The sequence below is a fragment of the Lissotriton vulgaris genome, chromosome 2_1 (assembly GCF_964263255.1).
Source record: "Lissotriton vulgaris chromosome 2_1, aLisVul1.2, whole genome shotgun sequence".
NCBI classification, from domain to species: Eukaryota; Metazoa; Chordata; class Amphibia; order Caudata; family Salamandridae; genus Lissotriton; species Lissotriton vulgaris.
In genome coordinates this window covers 49,577,446-49,591,706 of record NC_141687.1, presented here as the reverse complement: position 1 = coordinate 49,591,706, position 14,261 = coordinate 49,577,446, and the positions used below count along the sequence as shown (strand labels likewise).

Here is a 14,261-nt window from a genome sequence, read left to right as displayed (position 1 = left end):
TACAACGCATCCAGAACGCCTCTGCCCGACTGATCGTCAATGTCCCCCACCGCAGCCACATCACCCCCCACCTGAGAGACCTACACTGGCTCCCCGTCGACAAGAGGATCACCTTCAAGCTCCTCACCCACGCACACAAAGCATTCCACAACGCCGGACCAGCCTACCTGAACAGCAGACTCGGCTTCCACACCCCACCCACCAGCTCCACCAGCCTCGCCCTCGCCGCTGTCCCCGCATCCAACAGACCACCTCTGGCGACAGATCCTTCTCCTACCTCGCCGCCAAGACCTGGAACACCCTCCCTGCCCACTTACGGCAGACCCAAGACCTACTCACCTTCAGAAGACTCCTCAAGATCTGGCTCTTTGTGCAGTAGCAGCACCCCCCCTCCTCCCCCCTCGCAGCGCCTTGAGACCCTCACGGGTGAGTAGCGCGCTCAACAAGTACTCTGATTGATTGATTGATTGATTGCTGCTCACTGTCCCAGTTACCCTATGGGGAGGTATGTAGCTGCACAAAGTCCTTTCTCCCAGGAGGGAGGTTTGTAACTGCTCGCTGTCCCTTTCCCTGGAGGGAGGCATGCAGCTGTCCACTGTCCTATTTTCCGTGGGGGGGGTATGTTGCTGCTCACTGTCCCTTCTCCGCGGAGGGAGTTATGTAGCCGCTCTCTGCCCCTTCTACCTGGGGGAGGTATGTGGCTTCCTGCGGTCACTTCTCCCTGTACAGAGGTGTGTAGCTGCCTGCTGTCCCTTCACTGTGCAGAGAGGTAAGTAGCTGTCCGCTCTCTCTTCTACCCGGAGAGAATTATGTAGCTGCCTACTGTCTCTTCTCCCAGGAGGGAGGTATTTAGCTGCCTGCTGCCCTTTCTCCATGGAGGGAGGTATTTAGCTGCCTGCTGTCCCTTCTCCACGGAGGGAGGTATTTAGCTGCTTGTTGTCGCTTCTCCTTGCAGGGAGGTATGTAGCTACTCACTGTCCTTTCTTCATGGAGGGACTTATGTAGCTGCCTGCTGTTCCCTCTCCCCAGGGGAAGGTATGTAGCTGCTAGCTGCCCATTCTCCCCAGAAGGAGGTAGTTAGCTGCTGACCCTTCTCCCAAGAGGGAGGTATGTAGCTGCTCACTGCCTCTTCTCCCAAGAGGGAGGTGTGTAGCTGCTCGCTATCCCTTATTTTCGGAGGGAGGTATATAGCTGCCCGCTGCCCCTTCTCCCCAGAGGGTGGGATGTAACCGCTCGCTGTCCCTTTTCTCTGGAGGGGGTATGCAGCTGGCCACAGTCCCATTTTCCTTAGGGGGAGGTATGTAGTTGCTCATTGTCCCTTCTCCCTGCAGAGATGTATGTTGCTGCCCACTGTCCTTAAACCTGAGGGTGGGTTGTAGCTGCCTTGACGGAGGTATGCTGCATCCCAATGTCCTTTTTCCCTGGAATTGGAAGAGGCGTATGAAAGAGAAGAGCAAAGACGCAAATACACAGGTGAAAGGGAAAACAACTGTGAGAAAATATTATAGAGACAAAAAAAGACCCAAAAATAGTGTGGTTCATGTTTTTATTAGAGGTTTCAGAAATGGCCTGTAACCTGTAGAGACATTTGACATGAGGTTAAATCACCAGTACAAAGAGGACTTCCAGTTCCCCTCTGTGACAATACCCAAAAGACTCACACTTATATAATAAATCTTTAAATAATTATATATATTTTAAAAAAATCTTCTTTGCTTCATAATTATCAATTCAAATATAATATTAATATTAATAATATAAAATGAATTTCTGTATTGACATCAAACATTTCCAAATCTATTTTACATGAAAAGAATAGAAAAATAAATATGTAGAAAGGCATCTCAGTAAAGGGCACTTGGACAAACAAGTGACAAGGGGACAGTGTGAAAAACTGGCATATGAGTGTGTGTCCTGCACAGATGTAATAATTAAGCCTTTAAGGCATCTTTGAAATCTGTTGTAGAGGGCCATCCCTCTCTAAAGCACTCCAGAGCTTTCTGTGCTGGACTTCTGGAACTTTCTACTGTCTCATTTATCAAAGTAAAATAGTCTTGCATGTTCCTACAAACAATGAGGATGGAATGGACCAGCTTCTGGTCCACAGGTGATACCTGTACCGGCCACTAGGTGGCGCTTTTCCCTGAATGAATGTGGCTGTGCCTGCAAAGCTACCTATTGCACTTCTGAAATATTTTCTTCCATCATATATATTTTAAAAATAAAATGCTTATTTGAACTATTATTTTTCCAGTTCTGCTAGCCATCTTTAGCTTTACATGCAAGCATGGCAAACAGTATTCAGCATAGATTTAAACCCCTCCAGGTTAAGACGGGCTGTTTGATTTATGTGCTTGGGATTGATGAATGAAAGTGCACCTTCTTTGGAACAACCTTAAACCCATTAGTACAGAAAGCTGCAGATCACACAAGTAAGGTACATGTTCAAAGCAGACTCTGCAGCCCTATTTTATATTAAAACACCCCTTTCTTGGAATGTTTTATGGACTGTGGAGGTAATGATTTTGTTTTGGAAAATGTAAACATATTAGTTTGTGAAGTGCTGAGTACTTGGAGTAGGAGTCATTGGCCCAAGAATGAGTCATCTAAGGGATGCAGCTAATGAAAAGTGAGTACACCTACAAACAGCCCAGAGTAGTTCCCTGAATGAAGGGAAATAGAATAAAAAGACAAAGTGAGTGTCAAACAATCTTGATCATTTTAATGTATACCTGCTTCTGTCTTCCAGGGGTGTGGCTTCAGGTATACTCAAATTACCCCTACGCCCTGATTACGAGCTTAGGTGTTATTTATTGCAAATTAGAAATAACAATACCACGAGAAAAATCATGTATTGAGTGCCATAAATAACACCTAATACAAGTTTATGGGGAATAACATGTGGATTTTGGTGTTTATAACACAAATATCATCATGATACAGTAATTACAATATGGTTTTCCCCTGTTAAATTTCGGCAGCTTTGCCTCCCGGAAATGTGAGCTATTTAGCTAATCCAATTATCATCAGATGCTTTAAAATAACAATCAACTAGTAATTCTGACCAATGCATTAACAGGGGTTTACGCCCGGGTTGGAATACACTGACCAGCTTCTATTCAGGCTCATATACTTGCCTCCACTTTGGGAACAATAAACCAGTGACTAACCCCTCCGGATGCAATGCCATGGGAGGGTGAGTACGCTTGGTGTCTGAGATTCTATGGCAGTCTAAAACTTGGCAGACATTTTTAATTCCTCCTTGAACGTACTTTTCCAACTCTGTACTTTTTTTTAAGAATTGTACTATCAGCTATCAGTTTTCAGAGGAATCTTCTCTTTCTGAAAAGCTCTGTCATTGTTTGGCCGTCCATGACTAGACCACTGTAACTCGATTTTTCTATGTCGCATTAACAACAATAAAAAAAGTTATCTGTTCCAGAACCTTGCTGCTCATTGTCCACATCTACATACAACCAACCTTCAAATGTCAAACACCTTTTCCACCTCAGATTAAGCTCTGCCTCAAACCACAATCTACCAAATACTTTGGTGATTTGATGGCCTGGAGGCTCCTGATTTTAAGTTTAGCGGCCTAGGTTCACTGGGTAGCTTTTTAAAAATAGATTTTGCTTTTAATGTCATGTAGGTGAGGCAAGCCCCCACAGGGCTCTGGCTAGCCCTTCCCCTTCACCTCACATGCCCTGTACACTCACCCCCACCACTGGTGTGCAGCAGACCCACAGGTAAGTTGTGAATCTTTATTTACAGAAAAGACTGAAAGTGATTATTTGCAGGTCTATCCCGGATTTCAAGTGCTCGCTTGTGAATATTTGTGATCAATTTTAAATGAAAATACCCTGGCCTGCCTGTTGGACACTCTGAAGATGCTGGTGAGTGCAGCTCATCAATGATATGATAAAAGATAATACCTTAGAACTCTAATTCAGCTTTGGAGGCAACTAAACTACCTACTGAAGGATGTTTGTGAGAGCAATCTTCAGTTTGAAAAAACTCTAAGCCCAGACATTTTTCAGACAGTTCCTGTGCCCCACATACCCCATCTTTCCTTCATCCATACTGTTCTGCATGAAACCCCCCCAATCCCCAGGAGGCAGCCTCCTGCCACTCTGTTGGAAAATGTGCTGAAACGAAACCTAAAGTGGGTGTTTCAGCATTCACTCTGCTTCTTGATTGTGCCCATCTGCTGTGACTGTATTGACAGGGTAAGATTTTGCCCTTAAATTGCCCCAAACTCGCAGCTATCCCTGTTTTAGGTAACTATCGGGAGACCATGACCTCCTTTGCAGGTGAGTTAGAAATCAGATAATTGATCATTTTAAGAGAAGTGTTTTGTCAACACACATTCTTTTCTAGATGTCTCATTGACAAATGGATTAAGTACAAACAGTATTTTATATGTTATATTTGAGAGAGAAGAGTAAGGGGTACCTTGGAGAGTGCAGGGTGACTGACTCTGCCCACCCAACTAGATGAGATGCAGCGGCCGATCTTCGAGGCCTCCTGTGCTCACCTTTCCTCTGTATGGAGCCACAAGTTGATTCTGCAGCAGACACTGCTAGCCACGACTCTCAGAACTCAGTGCAAACAAGTACATGAAATGCAGAGCTTTAGGATTTGTGACCAGGGTGCATGCGACCCTGACCAGCGTCGGTGGCAGACTAGAAGTCCTGGATCAGGTCTGCCACCTGCAAGCTTCTCACACCACCTGCTCTCTAAAGCACAGGATTGGCTGTCATCTCTACATTGATTCCTGAGTTTCTCCCATAAACTGTCTAAAGTAATTGTCTGAAAGTTATACTTAATTCTGATATATGTTATAGTAAACACCTACTACCCAACATATTGATATGATAACATTAACTTTAATAACACCTATAATCAACGCAACCTATATAAGGCACAAGAGTCCGGCGTTTAGAATCAGGCCATAAATCATTCAAACACTTATTAATGAATGCACCTCCATTACTCCAGTTCTAGTTCAAACTGGATGTTTCAAGTCCAATATATGCTTTGAACCTGATGCTGCCTTTCAATATGGAAGTCCTGCTGTAATGAATTTTTGTTGCGTTTTATTTTGGTCACTCTGTTTTTGCTATTTAACTTGTTAGCTCAATATTTTTAGAGTGAATATTTTGACCCACTGGCACTAATTTTTATGCTTTGGTAGCAGCAGAATTACCATCTCAGAACCATTTGACTCACTTATTCATTTACAAATAAGATATGCTTTCTACTAGTTTGCAGTCGCTCTACTTAAAATGGACATATGGACTGTACTTCAGATACATTTTTAAAGATTTTAGCTGCTTACAAAAATCGTGTAATTGAGTGCCTTCTGGACCTCCAATTCCATGCGCTGGAACATGTGGGCACTGCGCACTTCCCTGAAAATCACTGTGCAGAGAGGGGTGTATTGCACAGACTCTGTGAACTAACAGCCAAGTGCCAGCAGTAATCTAAACTTACTACCACTGTGGAACACCAGCCAATCTTTAGAAATAGTTACTACTGGACAGACAGGGAAAGGGGGGAGCCTTCAGGGCAATATCTTTGAAGCAGGTGATATGATTAATTTATTGTCTGTGCTTTATAACTTCCTGAGACAGCTGTAGCGGTACACTCATTGTTTACAGCACTCTCTAATCCTGCAAATTGATCATTTCCCCCCATTATAAATACTCCTCCCTGCAAGAAATGAAATAGTAGTGTGAAACTGACAGCTAACAAATATCCATGCGAAACACACCTTAGGAGTTTCCTGCTGTTAATGTGAGAGGACTAAAAAACGTGCACACATGGGGCATGCTCAAAGAAAAGTGCTAGCCCAATACAGAACTTTCCTCTTTCAGTATGTCCCAGTGGCAGAGCGCGCCAAAAACCTGGAGAGATGACTGTTGCAGAACACGAGCCTTGGGTCTGGTCATATGGTCGTTTAGCTTTGCGGCCGCTAGACTCTGGAACTCTCTTCCGCTCTCGCTAAGGAGTCAGGGTGAATTCCTAGCATTCAAAAAAGGGCTGAAAACCCATCTGTTTCCAAGAGTAGTATGAGCTCTGCATCGGTGGTTTCGGCTTGCTGAGTCAAAGCGCCAGGATACCCTCTGGGTGACAGAACAGCGCTATATAAGTATGCAAATATATACATACATACATACATATGGGAGATTTGGTTATACAGGATTGAAAAAATGATTTTAAAAATGAGTTCTAGTGCCCGCACTCTGCCCTAAGCATTCAAAATGAATATTCCCTACAAAATCCTGTCATACCGTGAACACGACACTGTCTCATGGGCTTTCCCTTTCATACATTTGAGAATCTACATCCTAAAATCTGGAGGCTGTGTCTTACTGCCATGAACTGATGTGCCTCAACAATCACTTGATCTGAGCAGGAAGCCTCCAACGTAATGTGAATCACATGCAGAGATCAGACCATCAGACCTGCAGCTGTTTACAAATCCCTAATCTAAAATAATGTGTGAACTTCATAGGCACTCCTTGATTCCCATTTTTCAGAGGCTTTAAAAATTATTTTCACTACAAGTTGAAGCTCTTGAAGGTGAATATATTATCAGTGTGTGCGCCATAGGGGCTACCATATGTATAAATTAGATGAAAAACAAAGCAAAATCACATTAAATACTTCACCAAAAACAAGCAGTAAAAGGAATAACTTATTGCAGTGTACATAGATGCAAATACGGTTTGGAATTTTCCAAGCTGACACATATGTAGGTGTAGTAAGGTTTTTCTTCTCTCTGGCATGTTTCTGCGAAGCATTACAAGCAGTTACAGAGTGTTTGTGTGGGCATTCTTTGTTCTAAAGAGAAAAAGCTTACCAAAATGACAAACATATACCTTTGGCATTCATTGGCCCGTCTACAATACCGTTCTAGAATGTTCTACTGCATCCGATGTTGAATAGGGCCTACATAGAACTATGGATGTATTCTCATTGACGTCATTTGGAGGTAGTCAGGAGTCGCAGTTGTTCGCTTTAGCTTGCTCCCTGCTACTCCTGGCATATCCTTTGGGACCCATAACCTTAGAAGAGGCAAACGTTTTTCCCCCTCTGAGGCCAGGGTTCACAAAGAAAGTTCCAGGAGGAGCAGGGACCAAGTTAGATGTGACATCAACGACCCTTGACAAACTCCAAATGACGTTCTTGTGTACTCTACATAAAACATAATCCAATATCTTGTTTTGATCAAACCATCATCTCTTTGGGTCTTGGTTCTGCGATCACAAATGTGAGCGTTTTTCTTCTAGTAACTGTCTCTTGGAGACTACTTTAAGGACAACAATGTCTAAGGTCCAATTCAACGTAGACTCTCTTTAGGGTTCCATACAGAGAGCACAGATGTAAACAGGGGAGACTTGCAGATTTATGACACAACAATGCTATTCCAATTTCCCATAGACTCCAGTGACTGTTCGAAAATTCTGTGCAGAAATGCTTTTACCTTCCACAACCAAAAATCAAACCCAAGACACGAGCTCATCAACAGGAAGCACTCAAATTAGGGATTTAGCTAAATCAAGGACTCAAGTTATTGCAGGGAGTTTAAGGAGTAACATTCAGGAGTCCTTCATGGAAAAAATGCTTGGAACTATTTTCCAGCTAGACTATTGAAAGTGCGCCTCAAAAATAGAATAAGAAAAGGTTTACATGATAGATGTAGAGGTAAAGAAGTGTAAGAGCAAACAAGTCACTGGAGACTGGAAGGTATTCATGTTTTGGCTGAAAGCAAGGAAAGGACATTCTAGATGGGTCTGTACTACCTTCCTGGATATACTATTTCTTGTTATATATTAAAGTTTTTATTAAGCAGCCATTCCATTGAAAATCTGGTAGAAGACCTCCAATAAAGCATTTTGGTCTTACCAGGCTTTGTCTCCCATAAGTTGCCTCCTCCTGCCCCCACCCCAATCCAGTCATCCCTGGATAAATGCTAGGAAATAAGTCTATCCTTCGAGGAGGTGCCCCTTCTTCCCATATGGGAGGTTGCACGATTCAAGCAGGCCTTAGGCTACTCCTAATGCGCCCTGATCATCAGCAGCAGTGTCTGGTCTTGTGGGCAGAGATGGACCAGGAAGTTGCACCTCTGCTTTCATAGAAGGGCTCTATGAATAAGATGAGTGCAGCCCACTTTCTGGTCTCCAACCAACATTGTAGAGCTCGCTGACACAGTTTTTCTCCACTGATTGTAATTTAGAGGCCTTCCCCATATTTCTGACTCATGAACAGGACAATTCTTATTGACAAATGCAAATAAGAGCCAGCCTGCAGTGTTTCTCTGTTCCAGGCCTCCAAGCTGAGCAGGGCTACTGGGGAGCATGGAAGTGGGGAGACAGTATATGTCTCTGCTGCCCACTCTAGTCACGGCCTCCAAAGATCTCCGTGCTGCTTTGCCCCATGCCAGCATCGCGTGTGCTGGTGCTGCCTAGCAGGCTAGTCTCCTCTCGCTGTTTTCTTTTTCCTTCCCTGGCCCTCCTCTGTGCTCAGCTCTTTGTAGAGGGCATTCCAAGAGGGTGGAACTGTTCCTTCATGAGCAAAAGCTTGCCAAGCCGGTAAAGAAGTTGTGAGTACCAGTGCATGCCCTCTGGCTGTGTCTCTAGCCTCCCCACGCTGTGGTAAAGCCGCAGTGGCCAGAAGGCTAGCTGTGCCAGCTGATGCTTTTGGACCACAGCAAAGCAGGACACCACTACATCGTCTACCAGCAATGTGCCATGGCTGGTGAGGGGTGCAAAAGCACCTGAGTCAGTCCGGGTGGTGACAGAAACCACCCTAGCTGGCTGCAGCCCAAGTACCCCCTCTGTAAGGATGTACTGTCCAGGCTGCACATGGCTGGCAAAAACTGTACTGAAGTCTGTAAGTGGCACAGTGAAGGTATCTGCAACAAAGAGCAAATGGGCCGCAGTGAGTGCCAGTCTGCGTGGCGGGTCCCTTGTTTCCACCACATAGAACTCTTTCACTGCTGCAGAGTCTCTATCCAGGAAGGTCAAGAAATCACTGAAGGTTCTGCGGCCACCCTCATCCATGCACAGCACACGATGACCCGGCTTCAGCTCTGCGATGGGGATCTTCATGCCACTCTCAAGCGTTGCCAAGGCCCTTGCAGGGAAGCAGCCGCCTGTCTTTGCTGCAGCAGAATGTTCTAAAGAAAAGATAACAAGGGGTCAGTTACTAGGAGCAGTCCCTAGACAGAGTCTCAGTACAAGCAATAATATCATTGTAGTCAAATCAAAATCCCTAATAATACCAGGTGTTTAGGGGAAGCACCATGTTATCCAAATGCACACCAACTTGTTAATCAACAGAGAGGGAAACCACATCTTAAAATGGTGGACAATTCAAAACTAGACCAGGGACGGGTTCCAGGTGAGAAATCAAGGAAGGCTGTGAGGGAATGAACCATCCCATGGGTGAAGGTGAGATCTTATCACAGTACCTGAGCAACATTCTATCAGCAAAATAAATGATAAACTCACAAGTGATAGGTATTGAGAAAACAGATTGTTGAAAAACCATTGATTGTTCACATCTCTATTAGAGCTTCCCACTGTAAGCTGTGTGATAGTGTGTATTGTGGAATCCATAACTTACAACCTTCTCTTTTTGAATATTTTAGACTCTGGAACCCATAAGATGCAACTGTCTATTGTGAATATTTTAGACTCCAGAATCCATAAGTTACACCTTCTCTTTTAAATATTTTAAACTCTGGAATCCATAAGATGCAATCTTCTCTTTTAGATATTCTAGACTCTGGAATCCATAAGTTATACCTTCTCTTTTAAATATTTTAGCTCAAAATCATCTTATCTTAAAAAAGAGCACATGCTTTCTGCAGCCTTTCCACTTCCCCGTTGATGTACAGTATGAATACAACGTTAAGCCTAATATATGTGGCTCATACAGTCAAATTCTGCTCCCTGAATATCAATCATCTTGAGGGAAACTAAGAGCAAAGAAGTTAATACAAACATATAAACAAAGCACAGATTTACTGATATGTAGCACAGCAGTCGTGCAACTCTAAAAGTCATGCAACAACTAACTACAAAGGCAGTGTTGTCAACTATCCAATGCAAAATATAATTTGCTCAGATAAGTTGATGTGAGCTCAGCGGCACTGCAGCGTGTCAGCCCACTATAAGGGATACAAAGGGGCTGTAACAGGGCAGAAACAGAGCAAACATGCAAAGGTTTTCACACAAAGCCAAATCTACTAAAATTGTGTGACCTGGCTTTCCCTGAAATCCTACCACCAAATAAAAGCAGGCACACACAATTGCAAGCAGAATACTTTGGTATATTTCTAGGTGTAACTCGTGCCATTATTGCAGAACATCACATTTAACTAGGTATGCCCTCGGAAGGTGGTCCTCGCATTGAGAGCCTCACTTACAATATTTTGCTGTAGGGCAGCACTGCACTGCAGACCTTCCTGCTGCGCTGCCCCTCGGCAGAAGAAAAGGGCAGGAATGCACTATATCTATCAGATTCCTGTCCTCTTTCCTTGCGCTGGTGCCCAATTGGCTGCCATGTGCCAACGCAAGCGCCCTTGTACCTTGGTGCAAGGGTGTCTGCATTATAGGGATTATTGTTTTTGTGCAGGAAGGGCTTGACCTGTTCTGCGTTGCCTCATTCCATATCTACAAATGCCATGAACAGTCAGGGTGGCTTTACGTGTCATTGTGGATACGGCTAAGCCCTGTGCACCACCGTAACAGCACGGAAAGTGACGTTCCAGAGCCAAACAGGGCTTGTAAATGAGCCCCAGAATGTGTACTATAGAATGAATTTGTGCCACAGCTCAACAGTTCGCGTTGTTCAAGAATGGGCGTTTTAGTACAAACGCTCCTAAGACTCCACCTGCATGACCGCTACTATCTCTCGAACTGCATTGTTTGATTCCAGTTTGCGCACTGCACCACTGTGCTGTGTGAATACGAGAGAATCTGAGCCCAAGACGTGCCCGTTAAGAGTAAATTTGTAAGGGGGTAGCTAGTGGGTAAGCGAATATAGCGTGGGCACTATTGAATAGGAGAGTGTGCAAGAGCGCTTGTGAGATAGTGAGCTGTGAGTGCAAATCTTCAAAATCTAAACAAACGAACGCAGGCGCTTTGAGCTGCAGGGATGGGTTCAGGTGGCGAGTTGGAACCTTTACGGCACAAAGCTGCCAGTAACAATCTTTTTAATAACACCATATTTAACTTTTCTGTACACGGCCAGGTTAACAAAATACGGCTGCCCGCGGCGCACGCAGTGGGCCCTGTAAAAGGACGGGCCCCTTAGTGCCGCATTAGGCACCTCCCCCCACCCTGTAACAAGGCCCCCATACTCTGGGAGTCCCCCGTAAGTCCGGCGCCTCAGTGGCGACATTTCCCTGTGCAGTGGGCTGGGACCAGGTACTTATACCTGCCCCCACCCACTGGCCACCCTCTTTGTCCCCCACTGGACACACTGTTACCCCCCCCCCCCAATCCGCTTACCCTGCGTGCTGGCGGGTGGGCTGGCTAACAAATTGAATTTATTAATGCATTAATTTGTGTTGCAGGCGGAGTTACAGGGCAATCTGGAGGCTGATTGGTACGAGGGGTACCCTATCAGGAGCACAAGAGGTGCGCATTACGGCCAAATCCCAGGAGTCTTTACGGCATGACCCTGGATGAAAACAACGACACCCTGCTAGTCCTTCGGGCTCTTGTAAGCCTGAGCAACCGGGGCCTTGGCTGGCTACGCTCCACCCCTAAAAGGCATGAGTAAAAGCTGTGGACTAGGGGTCCATGGTATGTAAGGGGAGAACCCCACATCAACTGTAGCACTGATTGGGTTGGCCACGGTGCAGTTTGGCTCATCAGGCGGGCAGGGCAGCTTAGGTGAGTACCACTGCCTGTCCTTGGGTCGCCCATAAGTTAACCCACCAAGTTGGCACACTCCTTGTATGTAATAAACCTGCAGCAAACTGTTTTTCCAACAAAACTTGTATGGACTGTTTATGTTGCGCAGCGCAACTAAATATTGTTAAGCAGGGGGGGGGGGGGCGATATCGGCGCTATGGAGCGGACTGAGGCCGCCTGAACTTTGAACGTGCATCACTATTTGGCGGCGTTGTGTATTTGCCTGTGCCTTGGTGTTTCATCTCCCAAAGATTCAGAGGCTAGACAGGGTATAACTGCAAGTATGAAGCGCTATAATAAAAGTTGGCAAATCCTTGTGTTTAGTTGATGAACGGAGTGCCATGGCGGGGGCGGGTCGGCCCCTCCTGCAGCCATATGTTCCAGATCCAGCCTTTGTAAAGGCAGAGGGCTGTTGTTCGGCCCCGCCATATTGTTTTTTTGGGCTAACAATATCCTGGTGACATAGCCCTGCACCGCCAAGCTATCTGTGGGCTAACAACAGCCTGATGTCATGGTCCGGAGCACTTTTTATCACTAGTGGTACTTGTCGGGTTCCGTCCATTATTAACGGTGTGCTGTGGGGCCAAACGTCATCATATTATAGGATGTCACTGTTTCTCTTATTTGCCCCATGACTTGTGTGGATTTTTTTTTCTCTCGCCCTAATTAATTTGTTCCCTCTTGCTCCACCTCTCCCCTTCTGCCTCTTTTACCTCATGTGCTGCTGGATCTGAATGAATGAATATATTTATTGTTTGATGGGGCACTCAGAGTGAGAGGTAAGATGCACCGGCGAACGCGATTGGCAGATTGTTCTAGGCAACTTGGGAGGTACCTTGGTTACACCATGAGAAGCAGCCAGGTGTGAACACCTTGGGGAAGGGAGGGGTTGTTGTTCTCGACAAGGAGATGGTTCTAGACTCTCAGATGAACATATAGTTTAACTTTTGCCAGACCTGTGTGGGGACAGGTAGGTGACTTAAGAAGCCTGGGGGACAGGAGGGCTGTTGTAAACACCTGGATGAGTAGTTCGTTTGCTGTAAACATCCTTGGGGGGCAGGTGGGGTATTCTGGGCCCCTGGCCTGGGGCTGGACACACGGTGGGGCAGGAAGGTCAAAGACCCCATGCCTAAATCTGGGGTCCGGTCCAGCTATGCTCGGACCTTTGTTGTCTCTGCTGGGACCAGTGCCCCTCCCACGCCCCCTGGCACCGGCTCCAGCGCACAGCACCCCCTGTGTTCCCTAAATACACCTCTGTTTACACTCTGTGCCCAGTACTGACGCCCTTTGGTGGGGGGTGGCGGTGCACGCCCCCCGCCCCCCTCTGTTGCCAGGTTGTGTTTGTTCGTGTGTACAAAAGAGGCTTCTTCGATGCCCGACCCCGCGGCCCCGGCGCCCCTTCTACTGACACCACCGACCACAGCCTTGTGCCCACGCTGCCACGCGAGGGGGCGAGGTGTTTACTGCTGGTCACGGTGGTGGGGCTGGGGCGTCGGGCCGCGCCCTCGTGGTCGTGTTACTGTATTTAGAAGACAGGGGTGAATCTAAAGCTCCTTGTTCTAGCCCCCAACCCCTCCTCGGAGGAGCTACAGAGCCCTGTACATCCATTCGCAGCCCCCACCCACCTGATACTGACCCTGACCCCCCTCTCATCCGGGACAGACAAGCCATGCCCCCTACCTCCCCCCTGCACGCCCTGTAGCTTCTCTGGGCAGCCCTGACCCGGATGCAGTAAGCCTCCCTCTGCTCACAGTAGTCCAAGTGCCCACCCGACTGCATGGCCCGGATGCACGCGCGAGTCCCTGCCCTCACTCACTCACTCACTCACTCACCCACCCACCCACTCACCGAGGGGTCTCTGACTGGCAGACGGCTCCCGCACACTGAATCTTCCTGAAAGTGCTGGCAACATTCAGCGCTCCGTCCAGATGCGTCCAATATCACACCATGAAATGCAGAAAACAGCATTATGGACTATGGCATGACACAACCCGCATAAGTGCACAACACTACATGACACACAGCACGTCACGACATACAACCATACAAAGCATCGTGAGATAACAACGCAACACGGCACACTACGTCATGATGCGAATGTGAAAAGCAGCCATGTGGCCCATTGAGAGGCCTCCTTGCCAAGGCCAACCACGCGCGCGGCACTTTGAAGGAGCACCTCATGGAAGGGAAGAGTGCACTCACTGGATTCGATGCAAGCAGCTACTCGCGCACCTCTGCGTGCCAAGAATGTGGAAACAGATGGGGGTGTCTTGAAGGAACTTCTGAGCAGTAGACATGAAACGTATGTTGGTCTACTATACAACACAC

At 46.5% G+C, this 14,261-nt stretch overlaps 1 protein-coding gene across 1 annotated transcript in view; it reads right to left on the bottom strand.

Moving 5' to 3' along the window:
- Positions 1–1,532: 1,532 nt before the first annotated feature.
- The window catches only part of IHH (Indian hedgehog signaling molecule), a 184,585-nt gene continuing 171,856 nt past the window's right edge, over positions 1,533–14,261 (bottom strand). Inside the window, exon 3 of the mRNA XM_086954433.1 lies at positions 1,533–9,184. Coding sequence (XP_086810559.1) covers positions 8,529–9,184 — 656 coding nt within the window. The 3' untranslated portion in view covers positions 1,533–8,528. The remainder of the gene's footprint in view (positions 9,185–14,261) is intronic.